The following is a 23,061-nucleotide window of genomic DNA, read 5'->3' as shown; positions in this document are numbered from 1 at the left end:
CAGTGTCTTCAGCGCCTTGATGATATTCCCTTCGATGGTGGTGGCATTGGTGTTTCCTTCGTAATCCTGTTCTAGTCTTGATGCTGGTTTTCCTGGATGCATTATGTTACAATTTTGTCTCCACGGCATGAACCAGGGTATCACAACACTTCTTTTAGTGTGACAAAAGGTTTTTGTACTTTTGCATTCCTGAGTCCATCTATAAATATACTACTATCTAGCTGCTGTCGGAACTCTGTAGGATTCTTTGAGTAAGCAAGATTCACGAACCTCTCAATGTCAGCCCTGAAAGGCTGAAGTGTGTCTGAGGATCACTGTTGGCATGTCTTCAAAGCAGTCTGTATCTGCCACCCAAATTTTCCCATACTTCCATTCTAGGGCTTCCAATAACACCGATTATTCTCTCTGGTCTAGAACTGATATTGTCTGTTGCAGCTCAAGTGGAAATTGTTGCAAGACAAAGACGAGTGCTGTATGTAGCTTTTTCTTCCTCGCGCGACCCATTCACTTCCGCAGCTGCTTTGAAGTGTCGCCTGTGTACTGCCTAGAAAGATTGACTATCAAAAAAAGTGGCTTGAGTTTTGAGGTGTTGTTGGAAATGTCCTCCTTGACATTTCATGTTCGAGGTACATACCATAATTATGGTGCCCAGTGGTTCCAGTATGTTAGGAATAACTGGGTTGTTTGCATAATTTTATGCGACACTAATTGCTAGCCTGAGGCCATTAAGTGTTCGTGTTTTTGTCAGCTCATTGACGCGAGTGCTCTCGGCAGTGTCTGCAGACATGCCGGGCTCCTGTTCCATGGCCAGCTGGTTCATTGGCGGATGGGTCAAGAAGGTGGCTAGCTCGAGTTGCAGCTTCAGGATACGATGGATACGGGGGGTGTGACGGGAAGGGTGACGGCCGCATTGTTTTAGGCACGGTTGTCGAAGCCACGGTGTTTGAGGCTGTGACTTGCATGTTTCACATGTTGCACACCTTCTTTGCAGCCTTCTGGGTGTTCTGGCGCGGCATGCTGCTCCACCTCTGAAGGGTGTTCTTTGAGGTCGGACAAATTTCCATTGGGGGGGAGTTAAGCTCGTCCACATCCAGGCAGTTGAACCTGTTGTATGTTTGAGTTTGGTGCTGTGCTCACGGAAGAGCAAAGGTGTTCCTCGGGGGTGGCTCTGGCTGCAGGTATTGTTGTGCGGGACTGAGGGGGGCGTGTTATGGCGGCAGTATCTGCCAGGCTTGTGCATGTGCATTAGCTATCAAGTGCTGGCTCGATTGTACCTCATGTTGCTTGCATGTTTCGGCGGGAAGGCACGACCATTTTGCCCTCTTGTACTCGCAACAGCTGTTGTAACTGGCTAGTGGTTTTCGCCGCAGCCTACACACTTGTCCTGGTTGCCGTCAACCGTAATTGTGCACGCCGTAGTCAGGAGAAGCCCGCTGCAGTAGCGACAGCGAGGCAAGATATTGCACCCGCTTGCTGCATGCATGTGAATTTCTGGCACCTCGAACACTGCGTGGAGCCCCTGGGGTGCCTGTAGTCCTCCGGAAAGACTCGCATTCCCACAAAGTATTGTAAGGCGTAGTATGGCGTTAAGTCGGTGCAATAGCTTGCTCAAAAATTTCTTTGTCTGCTCGCTGCGGATGGAGAAGAAATTTAAAACTGGCATTCCCAGTTTTGTAATTTCCTCTTAGAGGAATTCTGTATCTGTTTTGGCCAAGATACTTGGAGCACGAGTTAGTCTGGGATTTTGTCAAGCTGTCGGAGCAGGCTGTGCTCGTAGCCTAGTGTTTTGATGGCCTGAAGGGCGTTATAGTTATATGCATGCACTCAAAACAGCCCCGCATACCAGCAATTCATTGCTCCCGTCTAGTGCTAAGATTGTGATCAGCAATGTATATTATAAAAAATTTTATAAACTAATCTAATTAACTATGTTAACTACGTTAAACTTAGACCCTATTGCTGCCGAAGCAATGTTAAAAATAGCATAGACAAATAATCAAAATAAAGGGAATTGAGTCATCTAGGCAAAAATTAAAAAATAAAAATTGGTTTCACCACAAAATTTATCATAAAAATCAAAAACTTGTACCACTTGGAACACCTGTAGAAAGCTAGGCACATATCCTAGCCAGATAATTATATATTATAAATGATGATATAATAGATTATCAGTATATCAAAAAAATTAACACAGTAAAAATTTATAAATATACCTTTTTCTTATTAGCAGTATCGCCTAAAATTAAAATTAAGCTCTAACTATAATTATTAAACTTCCTTATAGAGTTAGGTATACCAACAAATAACCCTCTTTTGCAGCAATGTCCCCACAAAAGTATCTTTACAGAAAATTAAACCAAACACTACACAAAATGTATGAAATATTGCGAAAGTCAATGAGTTGCCACGGTGGTACCATTTCTTAAATTATTGAATAATATAATTTAAAAGTTTATCCGCCCATACAGTTCTTTTTTCCTCTGACACCATTATTCCAGTTTATTTGCGTCAATGCGCCAAAGTTTATTCAACTAATCAACCCGCTACAGGCTGGTAAAGGATTGGTTATGACCAACGAAAATATAAGTTCTTTTCAGGGCCTCTAACAAATTAGGACGATGTTTAAGCTCCAACAGTTCACAAAAGGTTGGGTGTTGATTTCCTGCACTGCTTTTGCAATTCTTAGGCGAAAATATGCATGACATAAGCCTATTGCAAAAAATATCTACAGGCTGTGTGGCCAGTGTAACCTGCTATGTGCGTGCAACACACAATTTGGCTTCCAGGGCTATCCAACAACTCTGTGTGCAACAAACAAATTCACTGACTTATTTCCTTTTTTCTCAATGCCTAGGCTTCCAGGGATTCTTAGTTTGTTTCATTAACACCGAAAAACACTCTGTAAAAAACTGACCAGTTAATAGTGGGAAAATTCTGGGCCTCGCGCCCAATCAGTCGTGGCTCGTAACTTACAGTTTGTTTCTCCATTTTGTATGTTGCTCAGCCCCATCAGTCACAGTAGGCGGGTTCTTGTCGTCTCAGGCTGCTGAAGTCCATCAGCCACAACGTCAGCACGCTACCATGGTCATCCTTCCAGTCATCACTCGTTCTCTTGCGTGTGGTCACGACCCTTTTGAATAAGTTTGTCAACAAGTTGTACTGATGTGAACTACCGTGTTTTCTCGTATAATCGTCGCTTATTTTATTCTAAAATCAAGTTTGAAAAGTAGGGCTGCGACGAATATGCGAAAAAAAAATTTTTTGTTAGGTAAAGTTATTCATAAAAACAAAACCTGTTCATGGAAAGTACGTTCATTTAAAAAAAAGGTGGAGTATACAAGAGCACGCCAAACAATCTATATTAATAATTCCTTAAACAAAAACCTTTCTTCAACTTTAAATAGAAAAACCAAAACTCTAACGCGAACGCAAGCCACTTGAATCTGACGTGAACGAACGTGTCGAAGTACACACTTGCCACGAAAGAATGCGGGCTATCAAATGTAGTTAACTCGGCACCTGACAGAGAGGGCGCGTTGTATGCACTCGGCGAGATATCGATATTCGACTACGTGCGCGCGCTCTATACGGGAAGCAACATAACCAAACATGAATGATGCGCTGGCTACATTTTTATAAGTTGTACGCCGCGGCAACACAGACAATCAGATAAAGGAAATAACGTTTAAGAACGTCTTTATAAGAAAATTTACACATCAAACAACTTCGTATTTTTCTGTTAATTTATTAAGTAAGTGGTAATGACCGAATAAATATTAGATTTCTACTCTAAAATACATTGTTTTATACGGAAAAGATACCTACACAAAGAGCTCGGCAAATACTAGCGGGACCAAAAACATATTGCAACGTTTACGCGAGAAGTTTTTTTATCCCAATTTTGACAGCCTAAAATATGGTGGCGACGATTACGCGCGTTCGACCCTTATGCGATAAAACACGGTAGTTGTCTGCTGTAACATTTCTGTTAGTGTCTTCAATAGGAGTGCACAACCTCAGAACTGCGTGGGTAGGTTTGGCTAAATTTCTGTCTTCCAAAATAAGAGTAGTACCATCTGTGTCTTTTCCAGCACATATATATATATATATATATATATATATATAGAGAGAGAGAGAGAGAGAGAGAGAGAGAGAGAGAGAGAGAGAGACATACAAATACACATACATACACACACACACACACCTATTGTAGAAGTAAATTTCTAGCATCCGTGAGACATAAAACTTTTATTTCATATTTGTTATGCTTTTTAGGAATGTACATCTTGAAAGCACATCTACCCTTGAATCCTACGAGCATTTCATCAACACATGCATATTCACCTAAAGAAAAATTATTTTGGCAGTTGTTGATAAAAGTCTGAAAAATGTATGAAAAGGCTGCAACTGAATCATGTTTTCCTCTGTGTAGTAGTATCATCAAATCTGAGACAGGCCATAATGCAACAAAACCTTTCTCAATCTCTGAAAATGAAGAAGTTAGTCGCTCATGATCAGATTTGTAAATTGTTGTTAGGGAAAAATCCCCAGAACTGATTCAAACTCTGTTTTGACAATATTTTGCATTTCAGATCTATTAGAATTAGCATACCTCGACCTGTACTCACCCAACTTGTACTATTTCATTGAAGATCTCATCATCAAACAAAATTCTCCATGACTCATGCGCCTTTGCCTTTGCACCTTTTGAATGTGCAGGTCCTTTTAGGCCTGGAAAATGTGTAACAGTATTTTTATACGGGGTTCTTGTTTCCTTTGGCACAATAGAAGGCCATTTGTAACGATTTTTACTGTAATGTATTATGGTTGATGGCTGGCATCGTGTTCAGTTGAGCAGGTGTCACGCTTGCAATATTTTAATTTACAGGAATTTCTTCTTCAGTTGCTTCGACACAAACTGATGATCACTTTCAGTTGCGAAATCTTGAGGAAATTCAATGCTAGTAGGATTGCTGACATCACTACCAATTTTTTCCCACCACTGAGAATCTGTTTTTTCAAAGTTAGAATCACTAACATGTACTTATTTCTGTAATTCATATAAACTTGCCATTGTGTGAATAAATACCAGACTTACACATTTACTGGACCTGGGTCTCACAGACCCAAAACACCTTGTTTACTGAACGACAGTTTCCGGCCGACTGACAGCTCTATACAGTCACTCTCCTCTTCATAATATGAAAGTAGCAGGGTTGCCAGATGGCTGTTCGAAATAATAAAAAACTGGCGATACAAGAAAGAATTGGTAGGATCTCTCAGACCCACATACAGTGTTTAAGGGTTAAAACAAAAACACTAAGTTACGATTCTTAACACACAAATAGAGAAAAAAAAACTTACACACTACGAAAATGACTTTAACAATATACAAATCCAAGGGTCTATTACAGCCTCAGACAAAAAAAAATTAAGAAAAATCTAATGGTACTGAAGCTATGAAAAAACAATCCAAACCAAAAGTTAGCCACCTTGTAAATACATATTTTCTTACTATACATGAATCACAGCTCCTTGCTCTTTTGAAAACTATTTTTTTCCAAATGACCTAGTTTACCACAAAAATTTCACCTGTACTCCTGTTCCTTTGCACCGTGGCGTGAACCAGCTTATTCACACCAAGTTACACAAACGGCGCTCGTAGAGTCCCTGTACACTCCTAACTATTGTACAAGTGTACAGAACTGTAGTCCCTTCTGTTAGGGACATCTAGACAGAACTGGTTGTGTTTCTTAAGTATTGCGGTAAATATTACAGTATAGTATGAATGATTGCTATACGAAAACATATGAAAACAAATAAAACATGCAAGTCGGATATCAAATTCGGATCTGCATCCATTTAATAATATCTTTTTATCTTTTTGTTTTATAACAAGTTTGACAAAATTTCAAAATTACATAGTGACGTTGGCCAGTCAGGCTCCGAACAAGTAGACATTAGATCTTTGCAAGTTAAGTAAGACAAGATTGCGGGGAGCTGAGGTCCCACAAAGATTATAAGCAATTACAATAACTCAGCGCATTATACTGCGCTATAAAAGTAGTTACAATTCACGTTTGAAAATGTTGACTAGTATGAAGTTCAAAAAGGAAGAAAGGTCCCAAGCTAACATTACACATTAGGAATGCCTGGGGTAACATATGGCGCATACTACATGCAAACTAGAGGCAACAAATAAGTGCAGCGTGGTGCTACGATAAACATGTTAACTCTAAAATATTTAAGAAAAAACATGTATCAGGGGACAGACTGATGCTTACAGCCAAAGTGGCCGAAATACTGAACAGTGTAATATGTCCCTATCCAGACGTCGGCCCATGGGAGCGCTTACCTTACACGTGGCAGTGCGCTAAGCCAAAAGGGCGGAAAACAGCAAAAACGTCACACTGGCAGGAAACTCATGACGAGAGCACTTAAGGTGCTTAAAGCAAGTATTAAAGCACATACCACAAACGAAAATGAGAAACTGTCAGACAAGCCCAGGCGACGAGCGTGAAAGGCGGCTGTGCAAACCGCGTAAGAAAACATGCTACCGAAAAAACCTAATTAGGGCGAACAAGTCGGGGTCCCAGACAAACCTAACAAAACCCTGCATGATGGCGAAAGATGAACTATACGTTACTCACTGGGATCCCACGACTATACAACAACTTACTTTACACACGGCCATCTCGTGCCCACACAAAGAGAAATTCATTAAAGCCCTTCATGAAGCGAAGTCTCCCTCGGTGCCGTCCTAGCCTAACAAGCTAACTGATTACATGCTTAAAGTATGCTAAGCTAAAAAGAGCCCGGGGGCACAGCCGACGGCTGCTTATAAAGCCTCGTATAGAGCGCGCTGCTGTCGGAGAGCTTTGGCGGGAAGCTGAAAAGAGCAGGAGGGGGAAACAAACTCACTGGGGAAAGAGGAGAGAGGGGTGAGAAGGCTGTGACGTAGCGACGTACGAGGCAGTGGGCCGCTTCAACACCCACCCCTAAAAGGCCCCCTGCCCGGAAAGAAAGCCTACATAGGTGGTATCTTGAGTTGCGAAGCGAATATTGAAGATGAAGACCGTCGTATCTTGATGCTCGGTGATCGTCTACCAGTGAAACGAAGGACGTTGTTAACGGCGAGACTTGGCTACAGCTGCATGAAAAGTCCGAGCCACTGTTGGGGCGACGATCGGCTGGACGTGGATGTAGCGCGGGAGTTGGAAACACAAGGGGCACCAGTCGCCAAACTCCAGACATTCACTATAACAAAGAACAACTTTCAGGCGAGACAGACGAGTGCACCTCCAAGACCATGGGGTGAGACGGGAGGGGTACACTGTCAGCAGAGAGTCCCCAGTAGAAGGGGCAAGGGGCTAGCTTCTCAACCGCAGGAACTCCAGCGGGAGTCGCCAGTCCGCACGGCCCCTGACAGCGGAGGAGACACCACACGCGCGGAAGCGGCCTGACTCAGCGGCTAGGCAGCGGGCACGGAGCTCCGGAGGCACTGCGGAGCGCCCTCACGTAGCTCGCGTGCAGACAGTGTCCAGAGGCGAGCAGCTAGATGTCCTCCTCACATCTTGTAAATGCGTTTCCACAAAGCTTCTCTTCCAGGATGACGTCAATCCTAGGGGACGGCTCCGACGGAAAATTGGAGAAACAGGTGCGACGAAGTTAGCGTAACTCACAGTACAGGCAGGCGGAAGCAGGCTCTCTCTCTCGGGCGGGTCGCACAGAGGGGCGGGTGCGACAGAGACGTCGCGGAGACGTCTCCCCATGCTAACTTAATCAAGTTTTCATCTTCAGTGTGCACCACCAGACTCCTCTAATCATTTATAATGCTTTGTACAGACTCAGCCATGCTTTCCCCTTCCTGCTGAAAAATGTAAACATATTGGCTTTTAAGTTCTTCCCTGACCCTTTTCGGGCAAACACTGTTACAAATATCCAATTTAACTTCTTCCCAGGTTTGCCTCGCTGAATGCAACTGACACCTCCAAAACCATCCCAGAACATTTCCCTGTAATACACTGGAGTAATTCCTCATCAGCAAACAATTTAAATTATTGTAATTTATCAACTGCCTAAAAGAAAACTTAGGATTTATCTTGGCTTAGTGATATGCATCCTTACCAAGTTATACAGACTCTCCAAAATTATTTTATGTGGCATCTTAGGAACCAACCTACACTGCTCGTGTACATGAACTGCCTTCTCCCACTACTTTCACTCGCCTCGTCTCCCAATTCCCTCTTATGTAAGGCAAACATTTTTTCGAAGAGTGTCTACCGTGTCTGTTTCAAATAACTGGAGGCCCACCGCCTTTGTATTGCACACCAACTGCTCTTTGTTTAACTTTAAACCCAGGTGGTAGCCATGATCACCAAGATAATCCAAGTGGTAAATTGCCCTATTTGAGTGGACACCCTAGCAGTGCTGCAGCTTACAGGTATGCGTGGCCTCAAACCAGCCCTACATACCAGCAGCCAGTGCCTATAGAAAATGGAAAATGTAAACAAGAAAAATTAACAAATATTTTTTTAATGTGTGACAAATGTATTTAAACCAATTATTTTCTGTAAACAAACCCAACATTTCGCTGAATTTTCCAAGTCATGTTTCTTTCTTACATTCTTCTATATAATCATAGTAACATCAATCCATAGAAGCTTGCCATAAATACTATAAGCAACGAAAATAAATATTAAATACTAGTTAGTTGAAAGGCGCCTAAGGCGCCCATTTGAAAAATGATGAATAGAACAATTTAATATACACAAAATATTTATTAAAATTTCAATTTATTTTAATATTGTGCAAATGAAAATTATAAAAAATTATAAAAAAGTATTTAACCAAGAAATTGTTTTTAATGAAGAAACTCTTGTAAAACTACATTGTGTGTGAATTTTCTCATCCAATAATTGTTGATTAATTATGACATACCTAATCAAAATTGATTTTCAGCAAAAAATTGAATACTTACTTGATTTGTGAAGTTGATTATTCAAATTAGTAAAGTAAAAGAATGATCAAAATCTCACAAATTAAATAAAAATAAAAGCTCTTCTTTAACCTCTAATGCCATCTTTTGGTTAAAAATTCAAATGCACTTCTTAAAAGATAAAAAGGAATTGAAAGTGTTGCTGTGTGTAAAGCAAGCAGCAAGTGCGGCTACCTGCAGAGTGCCAGCCTCGTACTCATGGTGGGCAACTTCCCGTTGCACGCTGGCTTTCTGCAGCTAGGCGCAATCTCACAGTGTTACGCAATCAAGTCAGTGATTGGCTTAACTATAAATAGGATTCCAAAATGTAATTTCTATATGTAAACAAAAAGGACACTGCTCCTTCTGTACACAAGCATGTGTACAACTCAACTAGAGACATGGCTGTACTATCCTATCTTCTTTCACCCAGATAGTAGTCACATTGGAAGAGAGGTTTCTTCATGACCATTAGAGTTTAAGAACAGTCTGCTCATCACCTGTGTTTATTTTGCTGTCAGAAAGGAATACACTGTTGGAAATGCTTGGGCATTACTGATGTGTTTGCTATTCTGCACAGGATTCTAACAATAGTTTTTATTTTTCCACTAAAAATTTTGTTTGTGAATGTTATCATAAACCAAAACAATTTAAATATGTTAATAAAGAAATATTGTGTTTTAAAACCCTTATTAGATCACAAATGTGTTATCACATTAAAGGTAAAGCTTTATAAATGCAGCATAACTTATCACATTGTTTTGTGGCCAGAATCACTTTATTTGTGTACATAAACAAACAGAAAGGAAAGTTTAATCTTCGTACTCATAGCAGAATTGTCTTCACAAAAAAAAATTGATTCCTAGGAAGATATCTAAAGCACTTTTGTGTGTTGTGTAATAAATTTTGTGGTATTGCGTAATATACGTTGGTACTCTGCTCATTCTTAAAATAAAACAGCTCTTCGTAGCCCAAACACACTTAACAGTAAACCAGAACAAATAAGGCAGGTGAACTGGCATCAGAGTTGTGGAGTCAGTTTGAGGATTAGATTTGTATTCTATTGGTATGATAGTGCTGTGCAACTGACAGTGATGTGTGCTCTTGTATTCTCTGCCCGCAGATACACGCAGCCCCCAGCTGACCTGTGGGACTGGTATGAACCGTACCTAGAAGACACGGAGGTACGTACTGGAGTCTGCGCCTCCCCTCCCTTCCCCACACACTCGCCTTCTCCACCTGGCACTCGGTACTGGTACTGTTTGTTAGACTGTGAAGCTCCTGTTCGGAATAACTCCATGATAAGAAGTACATTTGAAATAAATAAAATTAACATCTAGACTGTTATAGCAGTAACTGAGAATCTTATAGTGAAATACTTAACTAGCGTTCTGTTGCAAGCACAAGTGCGTAGTCTGGGGACATGTGTCTTGTGTCGAGCTGTCGCACAGTTGTGCTCTGGCTGCTGTTACTCTTTCATGTGGAAACTAACTAAACACAAGGTTAGAGTAGAGTTGTGTGTTTGGATCATTGGATCACTCTCCCTTGGCAATACACAGATTACCTTTTACTGAATTCAATTAATACACTGATGCATACAAATGGCTATAAAGAAGCTTTTTTCTCTACAAAGCCAATTTTTAGTATCTTATTTCAATGAAATATCTTATTTCCCAAAAAAAAAGTGTTATTTTCCTAGACTTTTTTTTTTTTTACATAATCACAGATTAATGTTAACAGCCACAAATTTCTGTTATTTTTAAAATACTACAAAAATTACTAAAATTGTTTTAGTAAAATTCTACTTAGTTTAGCTATTGAAGTGTTTGATTACTGAAGATACAAATGCAGTTTTCTGACCGAATCGTAATGAACGCATCGTAAAGCTATGTTTTGAGGCCTTTCTGTAACCACTTGGTTGTAATGACTCAATAAGCATTCACTGTCAACATTATTGGTGGGACTCCACATAAATGGCTTTCAGTGCTGCTGCTGCTGGACATGGAAGATGTTCGGTCCCAACAGTCACTAGCATTTCCCGGAAATTACATTCACATCCTCTCTGTGCTGCTTCTTGTATAGCTTCCTTAAGTGATTCTCAACCTTTAAAAATTACTGTTTTATCCAGTTCACTTAACATGGGAATGCTTTTCACTGTCGGCAGAATACTTTTGGTATCATTAAGCAAGATGTGTTTGAGACTGACGCCTTGTTCAAAGACCTCAAAAAACTTCATACTTGGATCTGAATTGATCAAGCTTTGAAGTTTGTCCCACATAAAGCTAATGCTTTTGGCATTTCAGCTTCACAAAAGCTTTGTCCCAAGTAGTTAAAAGAGACATTTTATCTTCACAAGCTGAGACGTACAATCAAAGCCTTTTGTCAGATCTCCTAAATAATAACTCAACAAATATGCCATTGAATATTTTGATCCCTTCAGCTTTGTCAAAATTTCTAAGAAAGTCTGAAGCATAATTTTTTTTACAAAATCACACACTGCCAGAACATCAGCATCTCTAGCAGACAAAATTTTTAAATACTGAACACCACTATTTATATTTGCCTTCATGTCTTCTTGTTTAAAGAAGTAAACAATCTCTAGCAGGTATTCTGTTAAATAAAATATGGACTTGAATCACAAACTCTGTCTTGTAGAAATTAGCTTTGGGAACAAATTTGCAGGTTTGCTTGTATTTTCTGCCAGATATATTGTAAATAGTTGTGCATACGTTTTGTTATATTCAAGAAGGCTGTCTTCACCTCAACCACATTTCATTTATTTATTTCAATTCACAGCACATGGCATTGCCCACCAGTGCCAGCTTGTGAGCCCAGCATTGTAAATATAGGATGTTTTCTCCAAAAATGATCTGAAGAGATTTATATTCATTTCTTCATGTAACGAGCCGAGTCAGATACTGTGCCTCTAATGTCGCAAAACTGAGTGCCATACTTCTGGACACAGTCATTTAAAACTTGTGAGCAAGTTTTTGCATGAGCTTTTTCAAGAAAGCTAACAGAAGCAACCCTTAAAACTGTACTGCAAGTTCTGGTGTTCGAATTTCTCCAACGATATAGCTTTAGCAAAAGCTTCTGTGGTTTTTAATGCAAAGTTATCACTTACAATTTTTCAGCATTTAGCACTGTTGAAATTGGTAAGCAGTGAGGTCTAAACTTTATTGTCTGCTGTGTAGCTAACTTCTTTGTAGCAATATAGTGTTTTGCTGTTTTTATGTGTTTAAGAACAAACTTTTTTTTCCATAAGTAACTGTGCAGTTGCATTGTCTGCGCATTTAAGTTTTTTTCATTCTTAAGCATAGAAACCTTCCTTACATATAATTTTCGTGATCACCCTATTTACTGCTACGTACGGATTTAATATTTTGAGGCTACGATTGAAATTCCACAATTTTTGGATGTCTCATTCTTGTTATCAAACAATAATTATGGGTGTAGGATAGTTTAAAAATTAAATACAATAATTATTTGACAAAAAATATTCTTATTTGTATTATATTCCAACGTAATTTTTATATTAAAGTTTTCGTTAAAAAAATTTGTTAATTTGAGCAAGACCAACATAAAGTCTCATAATATCTTGACCAAAATGTGAAGGTGTTGTAAAAAATATAAGTAAAAATTTAATCATTGTTTCATAAATATATTATAACAATTTAGCTAGAATTTAAACATTGTATCTACATATTTATGTCATGTTTTTCAAGCACATGACAAATTTTCCTTTTGTAGTACATCCAGTGTGTCAATACCATTCAGTAAATGAAGATAGCAACTAAACTAAGAAATCAAAATAACTGTAGTGTCAACAAAATTAATGGAAAAATAAAGTAAATATACATATATTTTGTTGAATGCAATACAATATTAATATTGATATATAACTTATAGAACGAATTTAAGAAAATTCAATACAAATGTGCCAAATCTTAGTAATATATATATATAGCTGTTTTCAATTTTAAATGCAGAAATTCACATTTTACATTTGAAAATGCTTAAATTTGTGTTAGTATCCACGTTATCGAGGTAGCAATGTTTTCAGGTGTCTGTAAATAAGTATTGCAGCAACACATTTCTAAATGCCTCTGTGGTAGATGCCAAACTTGAAGTTGGTCTTGCTCCGGGAGCTGCAAGTCTCATCAATAATATAATTTTTTCTTCCACTAACCTGCATTCATGGCGATGGGATAAGATTTTGACTGTAAGCAAGTAAACAAATGAAATTTAATTAGATTAAACATTTAGTTTATCTATGATAAATGTATGCGCACCACTTATATATATATTAATTAATTAATTTGTTTATTTGTTTATCTATTATCTGTTAAGCCTGGTGGTGCATGTTGGATGGTTCATAATCATGTTTTATTCTTATCTTGATTTCGGTCATCATATGCATTTTAGGGATGATATTGTATGCTTAAATTATTACCTTTTAAAATTATTTTTTACCTAATATAAGTTTTACTTTCTTGTGAACCATGTAACATTATTTATCATGTGTTTTTTTCTACTAGTTCAGTGTGAAATTGTGCTGCACCGATTTTTAAATTTTTTTCTATTTTCCCCTTAGCAATTCTTTTAAAACTTATGTCATGTAATTTAAATTGAAAATAGCCCATTGTGAAAATATTTGTTATTTCATATACAGTAAACTCTCGATTATCCGTGTTAATTGGGACCTTCCGATGCCCGGATAATTGAATGCCCATAAGAAAACCCGGATAATCCGTTTCACCACTTAAAAATGGTGTATTTACTGGCAAAAGAGTGTCTCTTCAGTAGAATTAGATGAATACAAGCAAAGGCTTTGTATACTGTGTCCCAGCTTATTGGACCGTAAACAATACCGGCACTGTGTTGCCACCATCCTTCTCCTGTCCCCTTTATTGCTACGGGAGGGAGAGCGGGGGCAGTCCCAACTCAGCATCTCCCTCCACCCTTTTAACGACCTATTATCCGGGGTCACTACAAAATAAGTGTCTGAACCACAGCACATTATTATACACCTTATTTTCCCCCTTCCAGCTATTGCATTTTATTTTTCTACCTCGCGCGGCAAGATATTGTTTCTTGTTAATTCCGCATATTAAAATTAGGATGCACTTTACAGTCATAACTACGAGTATGGGATACTACGAGACCTTCGAAGTTACGAGAGTTTTGAAATGCACCGTCAGTTTGACTACGTAAATAATAATCCTAAACTAATCTGGTTATTACGAGTGCTTCCTTGTTGGCTCTTTCGTAAGAAATAGTGATTTAAATGGCATCTTCAAACAAGGAAAAATACCGTTAGTTGGAAGGAAAAAAAGGTTCATGCAGTAAACAAAGGCTGCAAAGCGAGAGAGGGACGTGGCTATGCTGGCGCGGGGGCTGTGGACCATGACTCGCACCTAGCTGTCCAGAAAGAATGATGGCTGTTGTTGGGTGGGGGTTTTTGGGTGAGGAAGGGGTGTCTGGTGGCGAACAACATACTCCCTTTCTCTCTCTGTCTCTCTCGCTCGGCGTTTTCAAGAAGCCCTCCCCCTCCCATTGTGTTACTGCTGCTTCGGCCGGTAGAGGGGAAATTCCTAACCCCCCCCCCCACCACACCATGTGTGTACGTGTGTACGAGAGCCTTGTTCCTTTTGTGCGAGTGTGAGACCTCGTTGCGTGCGTGTGCGTGGGTAGATGTTTTCATGCTTTTACATTTAGAAGGCCCTGCCACAATGTCTGATCTACTAGCAAACTGCAAAAGTTTTTCTTCACTTTTATTAATGTCTCGCACGGTTTGGATTACAATTTCATATTCCTGTGCTAATTTCGCGGCAGTTTCTCCTTTTCTTAACCTGTCCACAACTTCTAACTTCTCTGCTATTGTCAGCACTTTACGTTTCCTTTTACCAGACATGATTACAAAAACAAATGTGCCTGGGAGAACTGATGTAAATAACTGCATGAAAAATGCCTCTTCCAGCCGTCAGGAGTGTGGGAAGGTAAAAGAGGTAGATGGACTTTTTTTTTATAGCGTGGTGGGGCGCTTTGAAAAGAACGCTTGAAAATAAAATAAAAAGGGGGGGGGGGAGTTGAGCCGGAAGCAGCAGTAAAGGCATTCCTTTATGGTTTAAAATGTGACAAATTGACGGATGAAGGTGGCGGTGAACAAGGGTCTGAAGGGTCAGCAGTAAAAAAAAAAAAAATAAATAAGCGCTGCGCAGTCGCGGCGTAGCTACACCCGTCATTTTTTTTTACAACTTCATAAAAAAATCAAGCACGGATAACCCGAAAACCGGATAATCCAGGCCCGGATAATCGAGAGTTTACTGTAATTTTATTTGGTACATATTTAAACCAGTGAATAAAGGAAATATTGCTACGGCCATTAAGGGCCTGGACTGTTCTGGCCGTTACTGTAGTGGTGAGGGTGTCGCACCTCAGACCTCCCGGGCTAGCTCAAAACTCTGCCTTAAGTGGACTTACATAAATTGCATAAATAAGTTGGGCACTGAAAAATCAAGTTCCAAAGAAATGTTGTTTATTAAAATAATATCTCTCAGACAAAAACTGATATTAAAACATTTTTATTGATACATGAAGAAAATTCAGTCACTGTTGCAGCCATCTTGCGACCACAAAAAAATAGTGCATTTAGAGTATAAAAATTTTCTCTCATGACCTCTTTGTCGACTCCAAAAATCAACACGTTGACTGTTCAGAAGTATCAAATGAATATTTAAGGATAGTTCGTAGATAAGTTCCGTGGTTACACACGAACTCACTGTACAGCCAGAAGACTACGTCCTTGGAGCAATGGCTCGATTACTCGAACATTGCTATGAGTTAACTCCTGCAAACTTCTAGTTAAAAATTCCAAAAAAAAATTAAAACAGGTTGATGATAAAAGGTAGCGCCCAGACCAAAGCAGCTAAATTCTCTATAACTCACATACTTATATTATTTTGTGCGCCACTGCCCATCTCATGACCTACTTGGTACCTCACTCAGACAGTAACTGAGGAACTAGGCTATGCAGCTGCATATGCCCAAACTAATGTATCAGCTTACCTTCAGAAAAGAATCATGGTGAGGAAATATAAGTACAATAGAAAATTATGTTAACACACCATTTTGATCCAAGTTAAAACAAGCAATCCTTAAAAAATACACGAAAGCATACAAAAACCAAAATTTTCTAACAAAACAGGTAAAAATGAAGCGAGAGGCTTATTCACTATAAAGTAAACAAATCGTCAGAACACCTTAAAAAGCATAAAATAAGGTAAATTATGATTTTAAATGATAACAGCAAACCTAAACAATGTACTGAACATAATGAAACAGAATAATATATTTTTACTTAAACCATTTAATAAGTGGGAGGGCATTAGTCGGGGTTGTTACTAGGGGAAGATGGGAATGAGAAAGGTTTTTAAGAAATGGTGATAGGTGATAGGTGATAGGGAAAAGGAATGGCTCTGATCTTTCTGGGATCTTACACTTGTAACTTATTGTCGTACCTAATATCGCTAAGTACCTTGAGTGGATATCAAGTTTTTGGGGGTTCGGAGCTCCACCACTCATTTTTGTTGCTGTGAAAACCTGTAAGGGAGATAGATGAGTCCTTTTTCAGTGATACATGCCGAGGGTAACCACTAAATGAAATTGTAGCAGGATTCAAGAGCCAATGAGCAGTTTCTGTGAATATAATGGTATTAACATAACATTTTTGAACTATGTAATACAATAACATCAAACATAAAGGTATAAAAGAAAACCATATCTGACCCTATTGTAGTGACATAACTCTGTTTGTCAACATGTTGTTTGATAAATCTATCTTGTTATTAACTATGATGTTTTGATTTGTATATTTCAAACATAATAATTTGTTACCTCCCCCCACCATAAATGACAGGGAGTGGTGACAAGAGGGGATTTGATTACTGGCAATGAGTACCAAGAGTCTGAATATGCACATTTATTATAAATACTTTATAATTACAAATATTAAATACTGGTAAGCACAGTGTGCAATAATAATAATACTCATGTTCAGACTAGAAGTATGCTCGTAAGGCAACTGTGAACAATCAAAACACCAGTATTAAGAAGAGGTTTAATACATTTTTCACAATAACCTTAACGATAAATCATCTACTTGCGTCTTTTGCATTGAGCTCAACACAGCACGCCCTGGTTACACGGCTGTGCTTCTATAACTACACCGTCTAAAAGGTAGAGGCAGAAAAATACTCAAATGAATCAACAAGAAATAATGCTTTCCAAAGCCTCAAAAAATATTACTTTACCAATAAAAGTCTAAATATTAACAACATACCAGCACTGCACCACATTCAAGTTATGATACCTGCATTCGTAAATATTATCAAAAATATTGCAGGTTGTATGAATTAAAAATATTTTATGTGAGTTATTCACAAATATGTACAAGGTATTACTTACAAAGTGAAACATACAAACTATTTGTGCTTTCCGCTGCTCATCAAAAAATTAAAAAATTACATAAACAGCAGTATGTAGCAGCTGTTTTTTTTTTTTACAGTTTATTTTAAAAAGGCCTACTCCAGGGAAGCAAGCAGGAGTATTCTCCGTGTGTGACTGCGGACAGGGACGTTGTGTTTACTCGCCTAAATATATTTCTGCCGGTTCCTCGTCCGATTCATGCGGCATCTCCCACTTCGGGCCGCAACATCTGCGTAGTTTTGCCTATCGGAGCAGCAGCAGATCTCCAACAGGAATGCTGTTAGGAACGGCACCTGAGGGCTACAGGTTTCGTTCATGTAACCTCTCTCTCTTTACACCGCAATGTCCGCGATATTTCACTTTTCGGAGTAACAGCTTCCAGATAGGAACTTGCAGAAAGGCTTTTAAAAACAGCACCTAGAGCCCACTGACAGGACAGGAACCACTATTCTTACCGTCATTCCAGTTCTATTCATCAACACACTCACTCGCTCTTCGTCTGTACACTGCGAGGCTCTAAGATGACCATCTAGACTCGACTAGCAAAGTTTGTTTCACCTCTCAGTTAATTTCCTATCTGGTTGTCACCCTGCTACAGGAAGCTGCCAGGTATTTTCAGGTCTGCACTTTCGTCCAGCTTGCCAGTTTATCTCGGTTGTGACACTTAAACACCTGCACTGCAACTCTCACTTATTCGCCGTACGATTGCAGTGACCGATGAAAAGACCTGTATCACAAGATGCTGTAAGGTATCAAAGTCCAAGTTCAGTTAACGTCATTCACATCACGCTACGTCATGGTCACTCACTTGCCTGCCTGTCATCATAACTTCAGTCACTCAGCATTAACGTATTGTTTCTTCAAGACACAGTACAAGTACCTTACTACTTGTGCTACTTTAACTTGAATATTTCTACCACACACACTACTACAAAGTGTTGTCTCTATTTCCGCCATAAAAATACACTTGAGCGACTCATAGAAAATTTACGAGTCCAATAGTTTTCACTGTCAGTCAAAGTGACGGCTGAAAGCGTTTTGACAGCGTAACGGCGTTGACATCTTTGTGCAGCGTACCTCCTCCTCCTCCCCTGATGTGTAGCTTGTTGGTGTCTGTCTGGCTCATCCAATGGTGGCAGTATTTATACGTATTGGGAAAGCTTCTCCCAGTTATCCAGAAGCATTCCAGTGCTCAAGGAACTTAAACTGTTGAATGGAGATTTCGCTCAATTCCCCGCTAAACACGAGGACGGCCGGGTGGCTCCAAAGAATGCCGAGGCTTTCCCGTGCTCCAACTCACAGCTACTTGCTCTCTACAGGGTGGATTGCATTCACATAAAACTAAATCGTAGTGATGTTTTGTTTATTATGTGTCTCAATATATTATCTTCTGCTTATTAGCTTCAAATATGATTTTGTTTTCTTTTGAGCCCAAACTTACCCTCTTTTCATACCCTTAAAGGGCCCACTTAGTCAGGAGTGTGGTTGTGTTAGTGATGCAGGATGATAAGCGCATGCTCGCTGGTGTTTCCAGCGTGGTATCACCTCTAAGCGCAGGCACTGAACTGGCATCGTTCATAGGACAAAAAAAAATTTGAGTGGTGACTAAAATTTTATGGCAGATAAATTAAGATAAAGTTGTAATGCAAGTCCCTTCAGTGCTTTCTAGAATCTGTACTGATTGTTTCATGCCTAAAAATTACGCTGAAAACATGCCTTTTAGCCATTTTCACTCTTATAAAAACTTAGTTTAAAATCGTAATCCCAGAAACAAAAATAACTTATCGGCCCTCAGCAAATTCTTAGATACTTCATGTACTTTTTTGTAAACAGACTCCACTCTGATAACTTATGAAGTTTTCAAACCACGTTTTTTTCCTGATGCTATGTGTACTGTGTGTGTGTCAGAGTAGGTGGGGAAATCCTTAAAATAGGAGAAAATAATCATGAAACTATGTTTTCTAGTGTATTCTGAGGCGTATTTTTTTTTTCATAAAAAATTTGGAAGTTTGCAAAATGGTAAAAAGAGGTTGTTAGTTTTAATATTACGTAATATTTTTTCTTGCCCAATATCATAACTTCAGTCTTATTATGTTCAGAAGTATGTTTTATTATAAAACTATATCTACCTATTTTTCACCCCATTGGTAATACAGTAGAATCCCGCTTATGCGACCCCTCACGGTTTCCGGAAAAACGGACTTATAAACGGAATGGTCGCAATAGAGAATTCGGGGTGTCACCGCATCGTCGGATACATACACGTGAATGCCGCTCGGGCAGTGTCTAGCCGAGCTCGGCGCGTCCACTATCGTACGAAAAGCTGTCTCAGCTGTCATGTTATCTTAACCCGCCCGCACGAATAGCCGCTGTGGTAGCTTCTGCGAGAGCGTAAGAAACTCGTCCGGCCAGGCTGGCGGAAGCGGCGGCTTGACGTCATACGTGACGTGACGCTTACCTCTCCATCCCCTGCTAATTCTTCAAGGTTAATCCCTCCCAGAGCCACAAACCGTTTTAAAAACACCCCCCCCTCCTTCTCTTTTCCGACTAACATTTCAACACATTCCCTCCCTTATTTCAACCTTCTGCTTGAGAAACTGTCAGCATCCTCCTCCCCTCCCACACCGCGTGCGACAACATTCCAACTTGTTTTTTTTCTTTCTTTCTTTCTTTTTCTTTTTTTTTTACATTGTGAAGGGACGTGGAAATGTTAATTGCTTGAGCTGTCAAAATAAACATCACTGACGGCAAGAGTGGGAGCGCATCCCGGTCTGTCGCTGTGATTATCTACTCTAAAAACATGTCACAGCATTTCAGGATAGCATTGTTCTTATATCTTTCGTTTATAGCCGAATGTTTTCTACCTGATCCACACAAGTTCCTTCGCTACGTTTTGAACGAAAATAACCGCCAGCCCGCTAGCATAGCCGAACTCGCGTGACGTGAATTCACATAGCGCAAGTATTTATCGGAACCCATTGTTCGGGGTATGCGATTCCGAGGTGTATAGCATAATTCCACGCATTTTTTTTGTTTATCTGCGCATGTGCGAAGTCAGCGATGTTATAGAAAAATAGCAGAGAGCCAAACATCTGGCGACGTCGTTAACACAGTGAACACAGCTTTGTGTGGCCAGTGACACCTGAGATGCAGCTGGCAAGATCACACTAACCAGTCGCAAGACAAAGGCACGGGACCGGGACGGCAAAAGACGCGCGCTTAGATGCTATCAGGTAGCGTGGACAGTCTAGAGGGGTGGTGTCTTTTTTTATCCGTCTTTTGTATGCCTGCCTGCTTACAGTACAGCGCTCGCCAAGATAAACGTGAACACCGCCCAACAATGTGTAACAGACTTGGTTTTCAGCCGATTTTACTCAATTTTCGACTTTCTCTGCTCAAATTTTTCACAGTTTCTCAAAAAACAGTCGTATAAACGGAATGGACATATCAGAGGGGGGTCGCATCGGCGGGATTCTACTGTAGTTTGTAATGCTATGTAGCTTATTGTTAAAGTTAGCCAAAGACCTTATAAACAAAAAGAATTTTAATAAAAATTCATTCAGTAGTTTTCACATGGTTCCGGAGCAAATGGACAAGAATGTAGTATCTAAATGTGAAGCACTTGGCATATATCTGCCCATTTTTCTTAGGATAAAATACATCTGCTGCATTTTCTTTGAGGTAAAACACTTTGAGGTAAAGCACTTTTTCACACAATTTACATGGTCATTTAAAACAGTCTAATGATGTCATGCTAAGCTACTTACACCTCAATTGTGCATCTTTGTTCTCAAAGTCAATAGTTTCAGTAGTCCGGATGGTGGCTATCTTCTTAAAACATTGGTGTGGTCTGGAACGGACACATTTGAAGCAGTGCAAAACTCTACAAGTAGTTTATCATGTGACACTATATTTTTGGTTGTATAAGCAGCAATGACATAAGAGCAGAGTTGTCACACATCGTTTTCTTCACGATGAATGGATAAAAGAATTCAGGTTGATTCCTCTGTTGGCTCGCATTTCAGAGACGGATAAACTGAAAGTAAGGCATTCAGTGACAAATATGAAAACCCTAGACAACTCGGCCATCTAAAGAGGCTAGTTATGGACTGTGAGAATCAGTAGTTCCTTGTTATGTTACTGAATCAGTCCAGGCTTCAATGCCTGGTGCCAAGAGAGAAACGTACAAAGTGGAAAATATCCAGAATCAGCGGAAGCCTAGTAGAGACTGCCTGCTTTTTTTTTGTCCGTGTAATAGTAGGCTGTGACGTTTGGTCTGGTGCATTTAGTAAGAGGGAAAATAATGCCTTTAATTATGAAAAAGGCAGAAATTTAAGATTCAGTTGTTGTTTTGAACAACTTGTCAGCAAAAAAATCAGACATACTGTATTTAACCAAAATTAATGTGACTCTGGGTGAATATAATGCGAACCCAAACTTTTTGATTATGAGTTTATGAAAAAGACTTTATGGACTTGAAATCTAAAATCAAGTACAAAGCATTTGAAAATTATTTAAATTAATAAATTTATTTCATATTTAGTAGACCTTTTCTGGTGCCACTTTCTTTAGTAGAGTGATATAGAAACACCAAGCCATGTTCAGAGCACAAAGCATGCGGTGATACATTTTGTTTGTCTGGGAGGGTGAAGAGGAGAGACCAGCAGCCACATTGTAGAGAAACAGAAGGAACCCTCTCCTATCATCTGTCTCGTCTATGCAGAGACTCAGGAAGCCCCAGACTTAGTGGCATGAGCGACACAGTTTAGAGGCAGAGCGGGTAGTTTTTCGACTAAGGTGTTCCCATAAGCAAGATACAAGTTAACAATAATTATAATATGACTCCACTTTTAGTTTTAGCAGTTTTGATAAAAATCATTGCATTATTTTCAGGTAAAAAGCATACATACAAGAGGAGAGAAGTTCACTGTGAAACCTTGCAGAAGTGAAACATTCCACAGCTCAGATGAATGGCAGGGCGGGATATATGAACACACTATTTCCAGGAGGAAATTTGTCCCGGCATCGATTGTGGGCTATTGTCACACATGAGTTCGGTTCGAACGGCTTTGCGGCTTGGCACATTTCCATTTTGATTAACGCAGCAGCATTTGGATAGCTATCCTCATATCCCTATAATACTATTCTTTACTGATAGGTTCAAGTGTATGGGACATCTGCTCCCAGCCGTGGGGCTGGGTACTTCTGCTCTGTGATGTGTGTCTGTGGCAAGTCTAAGAGCTGTGGAGAGAAATTAGAAGAGGATTAAAATAATCCATAATAATTCAAAGTCAGCCACCCTATGTGACTCACAAGTAGAAAAAAAAAGTGTTAGCTGAGAACAATCCACACTAAGGTTTATTTTTATTTCAAGTTCTAAACTTAATATCAGAAATCTTATTAGTGTTATGCTTCACTGTAAATAATAACTGTGTTTACATTACTCTCTGAGTTAGTTACTGCAGACAAATAACATAGAAATAAAATATGTATTCTGGTATTTGTGAACTGTTGCCATTCTTTCATGTAAAACATAACCTAGTGTTTAGTTATTGATGTGGACCTTCGCATTAGAATACATTATTACTGTTATCTGA

General features: G+C 39.3%; 1 protein-coding gene across 3 annotated transcripts in view; it reads left to right on the top strand.

The window, feature by feature from the left end:
* LOC134527312 (pre-mRNA-splicing factor 38B) overlaps positions 1–23,061 on the top strand; it is a 168,808-nt gene that overhangs the window by 69,504 nt on the left and 76,243 nt on the right. For all 3 annotated transcript variants that reach the window (XM_063359868.1, XM_063359866.1, XM_063359867.1), the window contains exon 5: positions 10,101–10,161. In XM_063359868.1, the coding sequence (XP_063215938.1) occupies positions 10,101–10,161 (61 nt within the window). The remainder of the gene's footprint in view (positions 1–10,100; positions 10,162–23,061) is intronic.

The sequence above is a fragment of the Bacillus rossius genome, chromosome 1 (genome assembly GCF_032445375.1).
Source record: "Bacillus rossius redtenbacheri isolate Brsri chromosome 1, Brsri_v3, whole genome shotgun sequence".
Taxonomy (NCBI): Eukaryota; Metazoa; Arthropoda; class Insecta; order Phasmatodea; family Bacillidae; genus Bacillus; species Bacillus rossius.
The sequence above is the reverse complement of the archived record's forward strand: the minus strand, read 5'-3'. Positions and strand labels throughout refer to the sequence as shown.